Source organism: Ornithodoros turicata, chromosome 3 (assembly GCF_037126465.1).
Source record: "Ornithodoros turicata isolate Travis chromosome 3, ASM3712646v1, whole genome shotgun sequence".
NCBI classification, from domain to species: domain Eukaryota; kingdom Metazoa; phylum Arthropoda; class Arachnida; order Ixodida; family Argasidae; genus Ornithodoros; species Ornithodoros turicata.
In genome coordinates, this window is record NC_088203.1 from 98,954,463 (window position 1) to 98,975,474 (window position 21,012).

Here is a 21,012-nt window from a genome sequence, read left to right on the forward strand (position 1 = left end):
ATCGCAACTTCTCCAACCAATCTCCCGTTACCGTGACCTCGCTCCGATAAGCGCACGACTGGCAGCGAACGTTGCCAACAGTACCGGGCCTGACCCATGCACTTTCGGAGGGTGGCAGGATGTTGACATGCTGTCGCTTGTTGTAAACACGTGAGGAACATCAGCCATTGATTTCAATTGCCACTGAAATCAATGGCCATTGAACGTGTGCCTAGCGCCTCCAAGCCTGTGACGTGTAAACCTATCAGAGATCATTGGATCCAGTGGTCTCTGATAGGTTTACATGTTACACGCTAGGTGGCGCTACGCGCATGTTCAATGGCCATTGATTTCAATCATCATTGAAGATTGCCCGTGTGACAGGGGTATAACTCTGCGTCAGTAAAGGGAGTTATTATCAGTGAAACATTCATCACGTCACCAACTGACACTTGTAAAAAAAGAATTGAGTGTTAACTTCAAGTTTCAGCAACCCTCGATCTGGGTTCAAAGTTAACCAGCGTTGGTACGCCAGCGAGCAACGGACATTTCTTCCAGATCGATGCTTGCAAGAGTTGAACCAACGCTTGCTCTCCAGCCACAAAATCTCTCTCGTCGGGATGCGAGCTCCAACAAATTCCCGTGTACTACAGCAGCGGACCCTTACGTAACAGCCTGCGAACCATAACGCCGCGTGCCGTTGTATATCGTATGCCCACGTATCATCACCCACGTGCGTAACGCAACAGTTCTTTTATATGGGATATGGGTAACAGAATGCAGGTACGTGCCAAAATCAGTGCTTCCCATATTCTTTTAGCCGATAACAGCCTTTTTCCCACACTACATGGAGAAATATGTCAAGGAGGAAGTGTTGATATTGCATTCGAGTCTCCTGTTCGCTACAGCGGTCATGCCTCATTATTTATACATCTGTATATCGTCGCTTTCCTCTATTACCGCTCGCTATGTTCTAGTGGCGCAATGCCATCTATTCACTGTATATTTTCACACGGGCAGTTACGCGAGGTCTGCGTCTACTGAGGCACTGCCAACAGCAAGTTGATGACATAATAGCTTGTGCAGGTTCTCTAGGTTGGCACGCGGAAGAACAACATAACATACGAGGGATGCCACGCATATTTTGATTTTCCGCGTCAAAAATCAAATAGTAGTAAAGCAGTAAAGCATCACGACTCACCACAAAGTCCAGTGATGTCGACCTTGGGCAAGTTTCTCGCTTTCAGAACGACAGCAGTGAGCCGATTGGCAGCTGGCTGGTGGCAGAGAGACACCAGTAGCTCACCACGGCCTTGAGCCCGGATCTGTAACGCGTGAGTAGCAGTTGAAACGAGTACGTAACAATGACAGGGAAGGTGACCGCGTATGTACAGTAGGGCTCTTCAAAAATTCGCGTTCATTTAACTATACTGTTTATTTAAAGCATACAATCTCTCGAGCCGTTAGAGAAATGCATGTACATACAATGAGAATATTGTAATGGCTATGAGTCTATACTCAGGTATTCCTTTAACAGCTTCAGCAACAAGCGAAGAAACAGTCAAGGAGTATACTAGATCGCTCAATCACTTCTTGATGGTATCAACGAATAAATCTATTTTGTCCATTTAGAAGAAGGAGAACTGAGCTCCGAACACAGTCAATCGGTTCATCCGTAGCCATCTCAGGATAACCTCGCGCCCACTGTATCAACAGCTACACTATCTCACCTACCACGATGCGCAAATACACCGATACGTATGTCATTCCACGCCCTTTCAATGAACGTGATTACCTTGAAGTGCCTGGGAGCAATGTCCCTAGTGAGAGAGATGGTCTTGTCCAAGTGCTCCGTGTCAACACCAGACATGGAGCAGATGACTTCGCCGATGACGTCATCGCGCGAGTAGCGGTCGAAACTGAGCACCACAAAGTGCAGAGTGGTCGCCTGCAGCTGATTGGGATTAATGCCGTAGAAGGTGAAGTCTTCGTCGTAAACCGGGTTCAAGGTCCGCCTAAGCACGCGAGTCTTCACCTGGGAGAGAAATGTTAATGCACAGTGAAGCAACCTTCCGCTATGGACCAGAAAAAATCATATTCATTTTATTTCTTATTCTAAACCAATATCGTTTAATGACTCTGTACACAAAATACGGGGTACTTACCTATAAAAGTTTACCCAACATGGCTTCCATCTTGATTGTTTTCCCATAAGGATTTGGAGGTTTTTGGTTGTAACTTTGGACTGCGATGTTGAATCGGTTTGAAATTTACCACAATGAAATGTAACCATTAGAGTTCTACGCTTATGCAAATATTTTCCACCTGCATTGAGTAATTGGTGAGTACGGCGCGCCGGCATGGGTGAACTTTTCTAGGTAGCTACCCTGTATAACTACCGTCCTTACGCCCTCCCACGAGAAGTCTTATTGTTTCAGATTCTCCAAGACTAGGTGACGTCACCAAACCCAGAAGCTTTGGCGCCTGTCTCCTAGAAACATCGCGCGTCTTCGCTGTCCGCACCACGCTGGAAGACTTCCTGCAGCCGTGGTGAGGAGACAGAAATCGGCCTTCGAGAAACAATGTTGCCAGACGCGTAAGTAGATTGGCCACATCATGACATCGCGCTTCTCAAAACTATAGTAAATTAATCTTACGATACTTCGCATAGAGAAACAATACTTTGGGAAAATACAGTGTGAGATACATGGATTGCAATGACAGAAACTAGGTAGGATCCTGAAGACATGTCTTCAGGACAAGAAGAGGTTTTGTCTGTAGTGATCTCGCATAGCGCGTGCTGCAACACCCATCACGTGATTACCTTGTGTTGCTTCTCAGGCAGAAGTTGCAGTTTGACGTAAGGGTCGGATGAACCAGAGTTGGGGTCCCGGGCGGGAAGGTCCGAGCAACGAACAATGGTCACGAGGAGAGCGTGCTTTTCCAAGTTGTACCGTAGGCGGAAGTGAAGTTTACCCAGTTGGGTCGGCTTCTCCTCCGTCACCTGCACCGAGAGACGACGATTTCTTGCGGTATTCCCCTCACATCCCAATGCACTTTCCAAGAGTGTATGTCAATTAAAATAGTATCTTATCACGCTATCTTTGATATGTCGCAACATTATAGTGTCTTGCTCGGGATTTTGAACTGATACAAAACAAACAACTTTATTACAAGATGATGACTGGGGAGTTTCATCGCCAGGGGCGATACTGTACCCCATTGCTGGTGGTGATGCGGGGAATGAAATAATGAATGAGCCCCTTCTGATACTGAACTGATACTGTTCGTGCCCCCTTCAGCATGTTTAATGAATTAGCATTAGAGGCCTCGCTACGAAAGAATCACGGCGTAGTCTGTCTGTAGCCACGGCGCGGCGAGTGGAGAGGGAAGGAGAGGGTGGATGGAGAGCGCGACGGCAGTGCAGCTGTGGTGGTCGACAGTTTCAGCCGTGTCTGCGTGGGCGCGCCATGAATTATGAAAGCTCTGCGGAGGAGCGGCGGCGGCGAAAGAAGGCTGAAGCTGCGAGACGGTGTCACCAAGCTGAATCGGAAGTAGCCCGAAATGGTCGTTTGGCTGCAGATACTGTCTTGCGTTAGCGTTGTGTAGGGTAGTGTGAACGGTAGCGTGAAGGGTTGTGTAGCGTTTGTGAAGGGTCTTTTAAGGGTTGTGTAGGGTTGTGAAGGGGAGTTCCCAAATGATTATCAAGTTTTGATTATAACTCATTTCCGTCGGATCCACCAATGGATCGATCATCTTTTTTTATTTAATTTCTGTGTTAGCGCAGCGAAGCAACTGTGGCTAAGAGCACCGTGCAGACGTGGACAGATGCAGAAAGGACAGCAGGAGCAAGTGGTGAACGCAAGGGTTAGTCTGCATCCTGGGCCGACTTTAGAGGGAACTAGGCCTACATTAGTCTGGAAAGTCTGCCGGAAAACCCAGGGAAAACCTCAGACAGCACAGCTGGTGGCAGGATTCGAAATTGAGAGTATCTCCATGTCACCAGAAGAAGGAAGGCGCCGATAACAACTTCCATCAGAGAAAAGCATAAGGAATGGGGAGGACCTCTCAGTATGTCACCGGATAAGCGCGTAAAGGTGTTATTCCGTAAAGCATCTGTACGCTGGGATATTCGTGACAGTATCCATGACAAGATAAAGGGTGCCCCCACAAAACGCGGAACAGAATTAGCAATGAACGTCCCATACTGTTATACACAGAAGAACTGTTTAAAATGGATAGTACGCCTCACATGATAACAGTGGGGCACATATGCGAGCAGATTTGAAATCCTAATTCATCGCGTTATTAAAACTTTATTTATAATTTATATTCTTTGCAACTAAAATACTGGCGCAGTCCAAATTTAAGGTCGTACGACCTGATGAATAAAATCGGAACGTGGACTGTATAACCTGATGATGATGATGATGATGATGATGATGAGTTGATGTGTAATGCACCAAGAGCAACAAGGACTGTAGCCTATAATGACAGCTCCTCTGTCGCTGTGGCCGCAGGGCCTGTTTGAAACTCATTTCAGTGGTCCCAATAAAGCCTGCGCACTTCCTGCAAAGGTCACTTCGCTGCACCGTTCGCGTAACGAAGCGAATGGGCTTAACCCGAGTTATATTTAAACTGAAGCGGGGGCGTTCAATAAATATTACATCATTTAAAAGTCATTCGCTTCCACGGATTCCAGGCTTAAATGAGAATGGGGGCTTCAAATGAAGTTTTTTTCTTTATCGCTGTGCAGCGTAAAACGGTGCGAGCTGCAGTTTCATGAGTGGAGGCATAGCTTGGTCTGAGAACGAAAGGGGAGGGTATATACAGGAACAAATAGCGGGCTTCGTAAACACGTAAGTACAGTAAGTACTCTTCTCTTGCATGCGATTTCAGAGACCAAAGTAGTTTCATCTCTCTCCCTCTCTCTCTCTCTCTCTCCGTTTGCTGCGTACATAAAAGTTGTGCCTCCTATTCTAAGCCTCCCTACTGAAGAATTCACGATTAACTTCTAACGGGAACTCACCTCTTTCTCCTTCGATTCTGTTACCTCTTCCTTGGTTGGAGTGACAGCTTTCTTCTCCTTCTCGTTCTCGACATGGTACTTGGTCACCGAACGACTCTCCTTCGTCGACGGTTGAGCGAGTGGAGGCGTCTTACTGCCTGCGGTCAAAGAATACACATCCGTACGCTTTGGCTGGTGTAGAATAATCGCAATAGGAGAAACAAACTCAGTCACGAGGAAGGAGAGTTCCGATGGTCTTGTAAACTGCATGGAAGTCCCCCTAAGGGAACACAACAAGCCGTTCGGAATCCTGCCACTGCCAGGTATCGGCAGTTTTGACGTGGCTGTATGTATGGGAATCCCTATATAGCCATAATACGCGAACAAATTGGAAGAGTCTATTTAATGCGTGTGGCTGTGCTCGATTGTGACACTATATACCATATTCGTATTTTTTTTTATTCATTAATCATACTAATGCTGGATATCACTATGGAAATTCATGTTCTGAGGCTGGAACTCAGAAGAAAGGACAACACAACCCACAAATGCCTCAAGTGCCTAGGAATAATGAAAGAGGGAAGTTACTTAAGAGGTTAACTTCTAGCGTTACGTCCTTGCGTTAGGTCCTACAGCTGGCTAACTTTTTCAGTGACTTCTCTCTTTCAGGATATCACTATCAGTCGGTTATTGGCAACGAGCAGTAACACAACCGGTTTCGTGAGAGAAGATGGACGAATCACAGCAAAGATAGATGGAAAGATGTGTTGGAACACAGTCTTAGTCGTTAAATTCACATTAAGTTGTTTAAGTTAAGTCTATGTGATGCCCTCCTTCGGTGTCGCAAAATAGGTCCGTTGTCAAACGAACTACTACAGGAAAATTTCCAAAATCTAAAACTTGAAGTCTGTACCTATGATTTGTCCAGGAGGTGTCTTCTGGCCAGGTGGTGATCGTCCTCCGGTCGGACTGGGTGATTTCTTGAGAATGGGGCCTGCAGGTCCGCTGCTCGGTGACCTCACTGCCGTCGGCCTTCTCAGCGGGACGTTCTTGTCGGAGGACTTGCGCAGAGACTGCTGAAGCTTGACAGCACTACGGCGCTTGTAGCAGACGCACGATACGGCCGCAAGTGTGACCACCAGGAGGGCGCTGCCGACGCAGATGCCCACGAGAGCCTGGCTGCTGGCTGAGGAATGGAGGCACGAGCCCAGTTAGGAATACGTCATTTAAAGCACAACTTTTCCACACATTTTTGCACATATTTACCTTCGTAGGGTAGGGGGGGATGTGTTTAATGGTTAAAAAAAAAGCAAAGGTTAGCCATACAAGAGGCTTGCTATTCCAAAAGAGAAATACAAACATAGAAAACAAATATAGACGGAGTAGTCGTCCTAGACGTAGTAGACGTAGTAGACGGAATAGTCCTGCAGTAGTTGTGCTCTGTGCAGGCAGGCATCAGAGAGATATTACCTTCGTGATTTAAACCACGCGCAGTTAAGTAACATATCGCCTGTTACAATGTCTCGGAACATTCAACAACCATGTCATGCGATGTGTCTATCATCGCTATATCCCATTATAGCTGCGCGTTTCCTATAGTGTGGTAGACTGCATAGTATGTAGAATAGACAATCTCAATTTCGTTCACAGAATATACTAGAGTTCTGAGGAAGAAACACACATGGTAGCTTGATGGGTCCCAGATACTGTCCTTCCAGCAAAGCACTGGCCTACACAACGCAGCCAGAAACGACCCTGAATCCACATGTCAATAACGCACCCAAAACGCTTTCCAAAGCATTATAACCTAGAAAAACACAACACATTCTCAGATGCAATGCTATTTCATTCCCTTTTCATTTTCTGTCTTCCTTTTCATCTCCCCTTTTCACATTCTCTTTCGACATCTGACCTGTCTCAATGGGTCGAAAAATCCCCCCTCCCCTCCATGAGTCAAGCAATATCGCCGCCGCTGCCGCTCTCCACCACATCCTGCGAGGCGCAATCGTATATCCAGCAAACCCGTCCCCTGGGATAGGATTGATTACTTTTTCGTCCACCCGCTTTTCCTCGTTCGGCCGGGTTGATGTCTTCCAGGAAATTCCACTACTCCGTGCGTAAACAGCGAATCAAAAGGGGCGGTCACAAAGTGACACGAGGAAGTTATCGATCCCGGAGCCAGACTCAAGGTCACGACCCATCTAGCCAGCCGTCCGAGATACGCCACGTGATTGTCCATTATAGTTTAACGTTCCTCATTAGATGGCATCCTTGATATCCTTCCTCGGATTACTGGTGCGAATATAGTGGCATTGGTCTACCATCTGGATATGCAGCTCATGCAATCACGGAAGATGTTTCAGAAAAGGAGAGAAGCTCCATTTAGTCTACCGCATTGGATTGGATAAGAAAGAAAAATATGGAGAGGTTAGTCCCGACCCAGTCAGGACTGGCTACTCCAAAACGCGTTTGTGGGTAGGCTACCGGCTGGAAGACACAACGCAAAAGAATCCGGGTGTAATGAGCTTCTTATCGTGTATTCACACGAGCGACAACCTCACGGAATATTCTAGTAGAAGAAAAGGCGAAAACACTGCTCACAGAGCCGAAGTTCCGACATGTGTTATGTTGAGCATTCACACGGTGCGGAATATCGGGAGTGGCGAACTGCGCATTTAGCAGACGACACTTAGCAGACGACACCGTCAACGTGTTTTCCTGTCGTCTGCTACGGAATATCTTGTGGCTGTGTAGCAGGATATTCCACACGGTTAGCAGTGTATACGTGAAGACACGACGTTGAGCGCTCACGCTCACGTGACAGAAGAAGGCTATGACGTTTTTCACATCTTCCGCTTCTGGGGGAATGTCGCTCGTACGAATACGCGGTTATGCGCATCTATTCTGCTATTATAGTCTCGCACGGGCTCTAGTATAGTGCGACCCCCCCCCCCTTGCATCTCTTAACAAATACGTTGTATGTATAGAGAATCGTGTTATGTGTTAACGAGTAAAAAATGAATATTTCAGCTCCAACTTTGCACAAAGAATAGATGTTTCCACCGTCACAAAGCGAATCGACACTCCACTACTCATGTGTGCTCAACTAGTGACCTGACGCAGGAGACATTCCTTTTGTTCCTGCTGTCATCATCTTGAAGTGAAAATGGAAGAAAAAAGAAAAACTGTCACATCAACGTTCATGCCAGTTACTTCGTAGCGCTTAGAGCTAAGATAAAGCAGTAAAAACAATTGAACAAAGATACACGTGACATCATGAGACGTTGGCAGACTTGGAGATTTTTATTCTGGCAAGAAGTGCCTTACCGCGTCTGGAAAAGACCCAGGGTTTTCCCTGAGGGTTACACTCGGACAGGCTCTACTGTGCTGTCAGACAAAGTGACGGTCACATGGAACGGAAACCGTTCTAGCTATCTAGCTATCCTTATAGGAGGCGTGCTTTGATAAATCATAGCAGCGCGAACAAAAATAGACGGAACAAACGGTACAAGAGATTGCCATCAGCAACCGTAAACAACTTTCGGAGGACTAAAACATCTATCCCAAAGTGCTCGAATGTGTTGCGCGAGCGTTTGAGCAACAACAAAAAATAAAAAGAGAAAGAAGAAGAAAAAAACACGAGTGGAAATAGAACCGAACGGGCGAATAAAAAATGCTTCTGAATATATTAAATGAATGATAGGTGCTTTAACGTCATTATTTACGGAAGGCGGGGAACGTCGTCAGAAGTACATACAGGTACAAAAGCGAAACCAAGCGCGCATAATTATGTGCATAATTGGTGACGATAATGTACCGCCAGAGATGGCATATTAGTTTATGTTAAGCAAGAATGTGAAGTGTGTGCGCGAAAATTTTTAAATACGGTCAGAACTCGTTGCGTAACGCTTTCTGTACTGTTTTTGTGTTTCGTGCAAGACTAACGTGACACATGCCTGTCAGATGTCAAATAACGCAGGCCAATATCCCGCGGTGGTAAGACGCTGAAAAGTGCCTCACTCTCATTCGTCATGAGGCATTCATTTTACTCTCGATATATACTTTCAGATTCTAGGTTTACCTTTATTCGTGATGAGCATATTAAAGCCCCGACTGGACGGTTTGACAGATTGGGTTGGTCAACGGGGTTGGGTTGGAATGGAATCTTTACTATCTTTACTTCTTTTGTCAATCACATTGTGCAGGCATTGCTGTCCGAATAGGATTGGTGGACCACCTGCCTCAATCTACTCGCACTTTGCATGTACGACTGTTTCATTAAAAACAGGAGGTCCAGAATTGTGCGAATACTGTGTGTGTGTGGGGGGGGGGGGGGGAGCGAAGATGAGTAGGGAAGGACTCTGAATGAAATTCGCAAAATTCAAAAGAAGTTATCGTAGTAAATACACCTACCGTACCGCAGTAGGTACTATGTAAAAATACCTAAGCTTCAGGTAAGTAATGAGATCTATTGAAGACCGCAGGATGGGCCAATACTATGGGACAGATAAGATATAATCAAAAATACAAAAAGACATATTGGCGGCTCGTGTGTATATAGCTAATTTATATACATGTGCACGAATGGCTGATGATATTGACATTCGACAATAAAATGTACCGAGACCAATAAGCTATACAAAGGAAACTACAAATACTGCAAAGAAAAACACTAATCAGTCAAACTCCTTTACAACGAAACTCAGGGGCCAGCGAAAACAATTCGCAGTAAAGGTGTTTTCGTTAAAAGTATATATATATGTCCATTATTGGACCTATAGGGCTCCAGCGAGACTGCAAAACAATTCGCTGTAGTGGTATTTTCGTTAAAGAGGTGTTCGCCTATAAAGGAGTTTGACTATAACCATAAGTTACAGACGACACTCAACAAAATATACGATATTATGCAGAGGACAGAACGCGAGAAGTCTTTATGATAATGCTGTAGCAAAAAAAAAAAGCAATAATAATAAATAACGTGCTTCGCATAGTGAACGTTTTCTGTCACACCACTTCCGTGAAGATGTACCGTTATCCGAGCTTTAAAATAGAGATAATCGATTCTGTTTTCCTTCTTACTTTTCTTCGTTTTTTGTTGTTGTTTTTTTTTTTTCGCGAATATTCGATTCGTACGCGCGCGAGAACCACAGACGTGCGGGCATATATGTACCAAAAGTTGATTGTGGAAGCTTCAACAGGATATGCACGAACAATTCGTAAACAACGAGGGTCACACCCCCAGCGCATCAGTTAACGTTACTAAATAATGATTCTGTCACAGCAGTTGAGATATGCTCTATAGCCGCATAAAAGCCCACTTCTAACGCAGGGCAGAAATGTTGACACCCGTAAGCGCTTCCATCCCCTAGTCGTCCATTTGACCTTTGTGAAAGCGAGAACCATTCTATTGTTCATCAAGCCCATTCGATTGGGAATTCGTGCAATAATAATGCGTTCTGTAGGTCAGGATTACAATAATTAAACGTTCGGAGTCCCTGTCATTTGTCCTGTGATACGAAGCTTAACTCTCATCATTAAAGTTTCGTAGTTGCGTGGGATGACATGAAGCAAATGGAGTGGGCGAAAATCCGAGGGCTGCAATTTATAACGTTTTATCCGTTATTAGTAGCGAACACTTAACTTTGTACTGTAACGTATTTCCGGCATTCGTACCACTGAGCTATTTTCGTGAATGCGTGTGAACGCCTTTATGCATTACACTCTTAAAAATGATCTTCACCCCACAGCACGCTCCTAGCCAACCATCATCCGCAATGACAACGTTCTCGCCCCCGATTTGTTGAAAACGAGAGGCGGAGCCTATATATTTTGTTCCATTATGTACGGCACAAAATAGGCTCCGCCTCTCGTCAACTGGTGCTTGCTAACAGCTTACAAACCAAAGAAACGTTTCACTCGCGCACGATAGATGGCACCGTGCGCTAACGTGCGCGTGCGCGTGAGTAGCGTGGCGCGGAAACAAGATGGCGCATGCTCGCTCTTGGAACTCAGTGTCGATACTCTGAAGCGTAGCTTATTTAGTGACTCTAATGATGCGCACGTAATGCGATTTTAGGTTGGTATCGTGCTGCCTTGTTTCTACAAAGCCCACGAGGGCCATGACAGTGTCATGACATATTTGTTGTCATTGTTGTTTATAATATAAATTACTTTCAACCACCTTCCATTCCAGTTATAATATACGGAAAGCTATATATGTGTATATATAATATAAAATATATAATATATACGGAAAGCTATATATATATATATATATATATATATATATATATGCTACAAAATTTAGGTTCGAACGACCAGGATGTTGAATATAGATAGGGGAGAAAAGACACCAGAGACTGAAGTAGGGAGTAGGGAAAAGTTATTTATTCAGCTGGCATTTAAACTAAGGGTCTGGGGAAGTCTACGTTTCGGCGGAAGCTCCGCCTTCTTCGGGACTCGAAGAAGGCGGAGCTTCCGCCGAAACGTAGACTTCCCCAGACCCTTAGTTTAAATGCCAGCTTAATAAATAACTTTCCCCTACTCCAGTCTCTGGTGTCTTTTCTCCCCTATCTATCTATCTATCTATCTATCTATCTATCTATCTATCTATCTATCTATCTATCTATCTATCTATCTATCTATCTATCTATCTATCTATCTATCTATCTATCTATCTATCTATCTATCTATCTATCTATCTATCTATCTATCTATCTATCTATCTATCTATCTATCTATCTATCTATCTATCTATCTATCTATCTATCTATCTATCTATCTATCTATCTATCTATCTATCTATCTATCTATCTATCTATCTATCTATCTATCTATCTATCTATCTATCTATCTATCTATCTATCTATCTATCTATCTATCTATCTATCTATCTATCTATCTATCTATCTATCTATCTATCTATCTATCTATCTATCTATCTATCTATCTATCTATCTATCTATCTATCTATCTATCTATCTATCTATCTATCTATCTATCTATCTATCTATCTATCTATCTATCTATCTATCTATCTATCTATCTATCTATCTATCTATCTATCTATCTATCTATCTATCTATCTATCTATCTATCTATCTATCTATCTATCTATCTATCTATCTATCTATCTATCTATCTATCTATCTATCTATCTATCTATCTATCTATCTATCTATCTATCTATCTATCTATCTATCTATCTATCTATCTATCTATCTATCTATCTATCTATCTATCTATCTATCTATCTATCTATCTATCTATCTATCTATCTATCTATCTATCTATCTATCTATCTATCTATCTATCTATCTATCTATCTATCTATCTATCTATCTATCTATCTATCTATCTATCTATCTATCTATCTATCTATCTATCTATCTATCTATCTATCTATCTATCTATCTATCTATCTATCTATCTATCTATCTATCTATCTATCTATCTATCTATCTATCTATCTATCTATCTATCTATCTATCTATCTATCTATCTATCTATCTATCTATCTATCTATCTATCTATCTATCTATCTATCTATCTATCTATCTATATATATATATATATATATATATATATATATATATATATATATACACACAAAGAAATTATGATGAGATGGGGCTCATGCCGGCCAGCAGGCTGGCAGGCAAACTTTTTATATTGCTATCAGTGTCATACGTTTTATGACGCTAATATTTTTTATAAATTTACAACTCATATACAATGTACTTTAATTTGAAGCATTTTAGAAACGGGACGACACTATGCAGACTTGAAATCACCACACGTGCCCTCCGTCTAGTGCACTCCGTCTAGCGCTCGGGGAAGTCGTGCCAAATAGTCAATTAAAAGAGTGCCCGTATTACAAGCACTCTGCTCATTACACTTATCGGCACTTAAACAAACTCTGGACGCGCCTCGAAAACTAGTTACGCACCTTATTGTGCCTCAAAGACTTTAGACTGCGCACATTGGTTCGACGCGATTTCATCGAATCAAACGCGAAAATCATCTTGGAGGCAACACTGAACAAGTGTCTTTTCTTGTAATTCCATGATAACACCCCGACGCACCAGTGGCTATGTGAGGTATAAACATCTGAACCGACGGGGAGAAGACAGGAGTATGGAGTATACACTCTTAAAAATGAACTTCACCGCATAGCACGCTCCTAGCCAACCATAATCTCGAATGATATCGTTGTCTGTCCTGATTTGTTGAAAACGGGAGGCGTACGCCTTTTTTGTGCCAATTATGATCCGCATAAGTGTCACAAAAAAGGCGAACGCCTCCCGTTTTCAACAAATCAGGGCAGATAACGATATCATTCGAGATTATGGTTGGCTAGGAGCGTGCTATGTGGTGAAGTTCATTTTTAAGAGTGTAGGATACGTGGGGGGTTAGGATGCGTTCTGCACCGACTCTAGGGGGAACAGTGGCGACATCTGCCTAGAAAGTCCGCCGACAGTCAATGTTGCTAGTTATCGCCTCACTTAAAGGAAGACAGAGGGCCATCCAAAATATTTTCAGTTTAAGACGTCTGATGAAAGTATGTGCATCAATTTGCCGAAAAGCACAAAAGGTTTTGATGTATGCAATTTTTTCCCCAGAAAAAAAAATATATATGTATATATATAGAAACATAGCAGCGCGCGTTTACTCTCGACTAGCCCCGCGCGGTGTAACGAGGAGGTGAAGGACGATGCACACGTGCCGATGACGGCATAATGTCGGCGCGTTCCCGTTCACTGGTCACTCGAGATCAGCGCCTGGCTTTTTCTTTCTGTCTCGAGGGCTTTCTCCTTTTGTAGCCGGTAAACCTTGTTCCCTTGGGGGGGATTCGGGATTGAAAGGGTGACCGTGAGCATGGAGGGTTTCATTGTCCCGCCGGAGTTTCCCTAGGAGCAATGCTTCTTCAGAGCCCTGAACAGCTGACTAGCAGACGGCATTTCTCTAAACCAGTCAGCGAGCGTTGGCAGTAGACGTCAGCGCAAGGTCGGATGATGGTAATGCTCTCCACAATTGCCGCGCACGGTCGCTTTTTGTGGCGCACTATGACTCTGTGGGGTGAATTACTTCTCATGGTGCATTTTACTGGTCTGCTTGACCGTTTTACAGAAAGAAAACAGGGTATTGGAAGTGACTTCTGTGCTACTTTAATAGTCGCTCGCTACAAAGAAAAGAGCGAACGAGTTTGTATGAAGAAAAGAGCGAACGAGTTTGTATGAAGAAATGGGGGGGGGGGGGTTGTCAGTGCAGTCTGGGACACAGTATTCCTCTCAGAAGGAAGATACCACGAGACCAGTGTGGGAAAATGTATGAAAGAACGTAAGGTTGCGCTGGTGAAGTATCAGGACTTGGAAGGAAATGCACAAGGTGCAATAACAAAAAATAAAGCAAATAAAAGGATGACGTGATTCAAACGTACGCTTTTACCGTGTTTTCTTTTTTTTTTCTTGTCAGCGCCGCGAAGCAACTGTGGCTATGAGCGACGTATAGGCGGGGACAGGCGGAGAGAGAATAGCAGGAACAAGTGAGGAACTGGTGGGTTATTATGCGTCCTGGGCCGACTTCAGGGGGAACTGTGCCGATATTTGTCTGGAATGTCTTCGGAAAAGCCAGGGAAAACCTCAGACAGCACAGCCGGTGGTAGAATTCGAACCCACCGTTTCACTCACTGTGCTTATGGGTGCACAAACGCTTGCCAAGGTATTGTATATCGCCGATACAAGCAGCAGTTGAAACGAAGCGGCTTCTAAATTTGAAAAATAGAAACGTCATTGGTAGTACACTTGATCGGCACTTGAACGACGGTGATCGGCACTTGATTGGCAATTTATATCTTTACCTTGTCCAGATAAACCGTTTGTTCTAATTTTCTCAACCGCCTCTCTTCGATATTGTGCGGCGTTCTAGAATATTCCTATATTGCACGCAAATAAACAGCAATAAATGATGACGATGAGATGGGGTGTTTCACCGCCGTGATGCGGTACCCTACCCCACTGCACGTGGAACATTATGTGAAGATGATGAAAGATGAGAATACAAGAAAGGACTAAGGGCATCTGGAGCTAGCAAATAAAAGCGGAAGCAATGTGTATTATAGGAAACCCGTGCATGTAGGCTGCGGGGTTACAATATAACGAATTGCTCGTGTTTCGTGCAACGAACTATAAAGGCGTCAAACTCAATCACGATACTAGTCACGTCTCAGAACGCACGACATCAACTTATTGCGTAGGAGGGACGCGTACGGTGCAACGTCTTTGCCTTTCGAGTCAGTTATCGCAACGTTGCAAGTTGTAGAAAAAGACGCTGAAGCGTTCGCAAGTCAGTTCACACGGGTACGTCCGTGAACTTCCGAGTAAACCCCCGAAGGAAGTGTCATTTTACAACAATTCGGTAAAACATCACACATGACCAACGCATTCATTGCACACGAAATAAGGGCACCATGTGCCGTTCAGTCAATACTCGCTGAGCTTAAAATAATGTCCATACAGTATTTTTTGGCTAAAGCTAAATCCTTTATATCGTAGAAGCTATTTCAGCGATTACATCATCACATTTTTCCGTACCTCTTTCATAAGACTACAATCGCTCGAAAGAAAATGTCAGACGATGACAATTACCGCAATTTTAAGTCACTCTAACACCACAGAGCTACGCAATGTCACATGCAACACTTTTGACACGCACATTCTTTTTCAGATACCTTTATCGTCAATTCGTTTCGGCGTACCGTAATAATTTGTAAAGCGTATACAAATTGGCTAAACACAACATGGGCCATTTTAGGCTTCGCAGCGCAAAGCGTCCGCTCGAAGTCGAATTCCTTCGCCAGGTGTGAAGGACTGTTATTATACCACTCTATTATTGCATGTCCCATGGCAACTGACTTTTCGTTCATCCCCACCCCCATATGAATGGCGGTACGTGACATACTTAGACTGAGTTTATACGTAATGTCCTATAAAGAAAATATAAGATTTATAGCATAGAGAAATCCTTGTTTTCTTGAACAAAAAAGAAACTTGTATATATATATGTAATCCAGGGGAAAAAAGCCCATTAAAGAAACAAGTAAATGTATACAAGTACATAAATATATATATATCAACGAGATGCTTTCACTCTGCAGAACTCAACTAACGGAAGAGTACACGCGGTAAAGACCATACATTATGACAAGGGGGACAACACATCATGCGCGTCAGCATATAATATGTATAAATTAAACTCAAAGTTTGAAACCAGACTGTCACAAACAGCGATATCTCTTTCGGTGCTCAGTCGGCCTAGTGAGGACTCCACAAATTCATTTGGACACAACCCACGCATTAAGCCAATCGACAAAAACTTCTGTCACGAGCGCAGACATCGGCATTCCTTCGTAAAACAAAAGGTCGAGGCATACTAATAAAGTGACTGGACATTGAAAAGTGCGACCAAAACGTATACGGATTAAATCAACGAGCGGGACATTATAAAGCATGCTTTCACCTGCTTCAACAGCTTTGATCTCAGGTCCATCTCCATGTTGAAAAGGTTGAGAGCCGACCCGCAATTTCATCTCGAATCACGCTCAACTCCACAAACGCAAAAGAATGTCACGGATGATGTTCGAACACTGTCACTCCTTCTCTAAAACAGAAACGGTGTGCACATCGATGAATCACAGTGGAAGGGACCCCATCATGGCGACCAGCATACATACAAAAATGCCTTATCGAAAACAATGTACTCTGGTGGTAAGGATTCGTGCGTTCGAACGACCCGATCGATAATTCAGCGCATGCGCAATCAGGGGAGGTGTAGTCATGGAGACGCGACGTCAGACGGCGCCGATGCGGGTAATAAACACACGCAGACGGCTCGTCTTGGCTTGGATGAAGGTCTAGTTTAATATCGGTTAAAAGCTCAGGTCGTTCGACTGTGTACATCGGCTCAGTAGGTTAGTGTGCGACGACGAAGGAATGTCTAGGTTTTTGAAATGTAGAAGTAGTGCATGAAGCGGTTGTATTGGGACGGTTGGCTCTCTGATTGGGATTTATTGTGATTTATTTTTGTGACTGACGTTCTAAATATGGTATGCGTCACGTGTTGCATTCCTGACATAGGAGAGCCAGTAAAAAAGAGGCGGGTGATAAAACAGAGACGTTGCATGACGGTCGACGGAGTAAAACAATAACGGCAAGCTGCTTTCACTGCAGTGCGTGTCTTAGTGCGGGAAAGCCTACCTATTAATTCGATCACGGAAATTTTTTATAGGTGGGGGAATATGTTTATTATATTTAAGAAAATAGGAGCTTTCTTTTTATGGGACTATCGTTATTCCGACGACAAAGCCCTGTTTTCTCCGAACCATCGCCCTTACAGCAACAGCTGTACATGCGGAGTTAAGCATCGGATCAAGTGCGTGCGCCGTGTGTCAAAGATATCGCGGCGCGGTGAGTAACGGAAGAAGCGCGCTGCGAATTTTGACGCGATACGACGTTGTGTGACGACCCACGACGTGAGGTGTGGTGATGCAGGTGGCGGGAAAAGAAAGCACAAAACGCCAGACCTTCCGCCAGCATGGCTTTGCTGCGGAAGGTTCTCAAGTGAAGGTTCTTGTCGTGTGTAGGTACTTACAATATGAACTCGTTCAGAAAAGATAGTAAAGGTTCCTAAACATCTGAACAGCATTGGAGTTGGAATGAATTTGTAAGAGGTAATTTTGAAATATTAACATATTATATGTTAAGAACTGTCAAACACGGAGAAAGAATCGTAATAATGCCTTCCCACAATGCGTTGCGACAAAGCTGTCGCTGTATTTCAGCTGCTAGTACAGTGGCGCGCAGACTTGCCTCGAACAGCGAAGCGCGTGTCGTCGGGCGCTGATAGACAGCTGGAAACAAGGTTGGGATGATCCACTATCCCGTTGAAGGGAGGGTCGGTACGCTCAACGGATGCGTCAGATATAAAAACGGTGCAGTGCGACGAACGCATCCGTTGTGCATACCGACCCTCCATTCAAGGGGATAGTGGATCATCCCAATCTCGTTTCAAGCTGTCGCCCGATGACACGCGCTCCGCTGTTCGAGGCAAGTCTGCGCGCCACTGTACCAAAGGTCGCACAGATAATCCGATTTTTTTTTTCTTTTTCCATCTGACATCCTCATGCACGAGGTAAGCCTTTACTGGCAGCAAGGGATCAGCGCCTTTATTACAGTAGGTGAGGCAGACACTGCGAATGCTGTCACTCAAGAGGAAGCTAGCAGCAACAACAAGGATGGGATGAGGTGACACACCGCAACAATTGCTTTTTTTTTTTATTGCGCGTTAGCGAAGCAACTGTGGCTATGAGCGGTGTACAGACAAGGACAGATGGAAAGAGGATAGCAGGAAGGAGTGGGGGACAGGGAGGTTAGTATGCGTCCTGGGCCGACTTCATGGGGAACTGTGCCGATATTCGTCTGGAATCGGGAAAACCCACACAACAATTGCGGTACCATACCTCAGTGCATGTGGGTTAATATATGCGTGAGATGATGAAAAGGAAGACGCATACACACTCGCGCCCACACATGACACACGCAAATGAGATATATCACACACGTGGGAGGAAGCTAACTCGTCATATTAATATAGATAAATTCAGGCAGGGAGATTTGTGTCCCAACGCCCTTTACGTATAAGACCTCGTGAGCTCTGGAAGACGCGAACCTGTGCAGGGAACCGAGAACCTGGAACCGAGAACCGAAAGGGTTCTAGCTTCCTCTCTTTGGCGATAACCAAGGTCGTGCTGAACTATGCGAGGTGGTGAGTTCAAACCCTGAGGTTTTCCTCGTTTTTCCGGCAGACTTTCCAGAGGAATGTCGGCACAGCTTCCCCCTGAAGTCGGCCCAGGACGCATACTACCCCTCCCCCACCCCGTCCCACACTCCTCACTGCTGTCCTCTCTCAATGTTGGTCCTCTGCTCATGTTGGTACATCACTCATAGCCGGAGTTGCTTCGCGACGCTAACACGAAAGATCCCGTGCAGTCCACACGCCGTGGTAGGAGAAGCCAGCCGTTCACGTATTCTTATCTCGCAGTGATCGCAGGTAAGTCTATGAATTATGTAATTCGACGTGGCCCACCACGACGTGAGACACCACGGCATGAGAGAACGTCCGCAACACGCTACCGTATCTATCACAGCAATGAAAGATGAAAGTCACTGAAAAGGTTAGCCAGCTGTAGGACTCGAACCCACATCTTCTGTATTGCCTGGGTCTGGGTTCGAGTCCTACAGCTGGCTAACCTTTTCAGTGACTTTCATCTTTCATCGTTAATTTCTTAGGCAAATTGAGGCCTTGTAAGTATTTGTCCCTTCTGTGTTGTTAAAGCCTCAGAACATCAGTTCTTTCACTTTCATATCACAGCGGTTCACTTGTTGAGATGCCCGTCTACGCTGGCTCGGTTTCTAGTCATTATGAGAGTTCTATTCCTCAGCTCGTGCATCGGGTATGCATGGAGTGGTTTAAGTCCATGCTGCGCGTAAAGGCGCTTACCATGCCGTGGAGCAGTTCGGACGAAAAACATAGCGCGACTTACGAAGCACTCTGGTGTCGCTGTCCGAAGGACGTGAAGATAATGGTTGTCATTAGAAAATTTGTGATTACTGTTACAGGTTACAATTCTGTAAATCAGTATCGAAGACTGCAGCAATGCGCATCATGCCGCGCATGTATACACAAGGTTACGACAGGACCCGTTCCACGTCCAGACGAGCACGATACGCATGCGCGCGCTTCTCCTGCTGTCTTATTGGATACCGCCAATCTTTGCTTCCTGAGCATCCATTCGTTCCTCGCGTGGCTCAGTGGTTAGCCTGCTGGCCATGTCACGACAAGACTGGAAGGCACCCGGGTTCGAATCGCGGTGCCGGCTGTGCTGTCTGGGCTTTTTCCTGGGTTTTCCTCAGACGCTCTCAGACATATGTCGGCACAGTTCCCTTAGAAGTCGGCCCAGGACGCACATTCCCCCATGGCGTCAGTCGTGACGTTGCCCACATACGTGAGGCAGACTACGGCGAGCCCTTTCACCATCACCACCACCAAGACTGAGAGAAGGGAGTTGCCTCAGGACAGAAGCCGCCGATATTTCGAACAGAGACTGTTCTTCTTCTGGGCACCGTCCTCATCGTGCCCAGAAGAAGAACAGTCTCTGTTCGAAATATCGGCGGCTTCTGTCCCGAGGCAACTTCCTTCCTACATTCTACCGGTTCGCTGGATTTCTACCCATCTACCAAGACTGAGAGGTACCCAGGTTCGAATCCCGGTGGCGGCTGTGTTGTCTGGGATTTTCCTCAGACGCTTTCAGATATATGTCGGCACAGTTCCCTTAGAAGTCAGCCCAGGACGCAAATTCCCGTTAGTCGTTGCCCAACACTGTGAGGCCGACAACGACGAGCTCTTTCATTAGCACCACCAGCCACGGGGATGCCGCCAAAGACGGCTCTGATTTCATTGCGCTTTCTTCTAAACGGCAGGGCGTTGTGAATTAATTTTGCACGCATTATACTAATTGAGACAGGGACATTCATTTGAGAACAAGTTGTTTTTTTACATTTTAGTGCCCCTTTAAGTCTATACCACATTCGTCAATGCATGTCAGAGTTGTGAGAGCCTTTCAAAGCATCACTTTCACTGGCTCATCCTTGTTGGATGAGACTTTTCGTAGAGTATATTTCTCCCTCATCCCGTGGACTCAATAAGCGTGGGAATGGGGAAGTATGCAACGAAGGCAAATCAGCAATAGAACAGAAAAGACAGGGAAGGCGCAGGGCGCGTCAACCCCTCCGGACGGTCACAGGAACTATAAATCATTATTTTAGCATCTTTCGAATTGGGGACGCTGATGAGATGGGAGAAGGTGGTGGTGAGAGAGGGAAGCAGCACGCTTTTGAGCAGTACTTCATTTACATTGAAAGGTGAGTCATCAGAATCCCCCCTCCCCCCCCCCCCTTTGTCGAAATGAA

At 44.9% G+C, this 21,012-nt stretch overlaps 1 protein-coding gene and 1 long non-coding RNA gene across 3 annotated transcripts in view; one reads left to right on the plus strand and one right to left on the minus strand.

Annotated features, from left to right (window-relative positions):
- The window catches only part of LOC135388956 (uncharacterized), a 22,449-nt gene extending 13,134 nt beyond the window's left edge, over positions 1-9,315 (plus strand). Inside the window, exons 2-3 of the long non-coding RNA XR_010421550.1 lie at positions 2,418-2,575; positions 5,916-9,315. This is a non-coding gene — a long non-coding RNA (uncharacterized LOC135388956). The remainder of the gene's footprint in view (positions 1-2,417; positions 2,576-5,915) is intronic.
- Positions 1-16,730, minus strand: part of LOC135388951 (synaptotagmin-4-like) — a 24,143-nt gene extending 7,413 nt beyond the window's left edge. Inside the window, exons 1-6 of one of the 2 annotated variants that reach the window (XM_064618841.1) lie at positions 16,505-16,730; positions 5,901-6,173; positions 5,009-5,145; positions 2,804-2,983; positions 1,775-2,014; positions 1,181-1,304 (exon numbers count right to left, since the gene is read on the minus strand). In XM_064618841.1, coding sequence (XP_064474911.1) covers positions 1,181-1,304; positions 1,775-2,014; positions 2,804-2,983; positions 5,009-5,145; positions 5,901-6,173; positions 16,505-16,574 — 1,024 coding nt within the window. In that variant the 5' untranslated portion in view covers positions 16,575-16,730. Of the gene's footprint in view, positions 1-1,180; positions 1,305-1,774; positions 2,015-2,803; positions 2,984-5,008; positions 5,146-5,900; positions 6,174-6,899; positions 7,000-16,504 lie in introns of those variants that run through there. The other variant, XM_064618840.1, reaches the window with a different exon arrangement.
- Between the last annotated feature and the right edge of the window lie 4,282 nt (positions 16,731-21,012).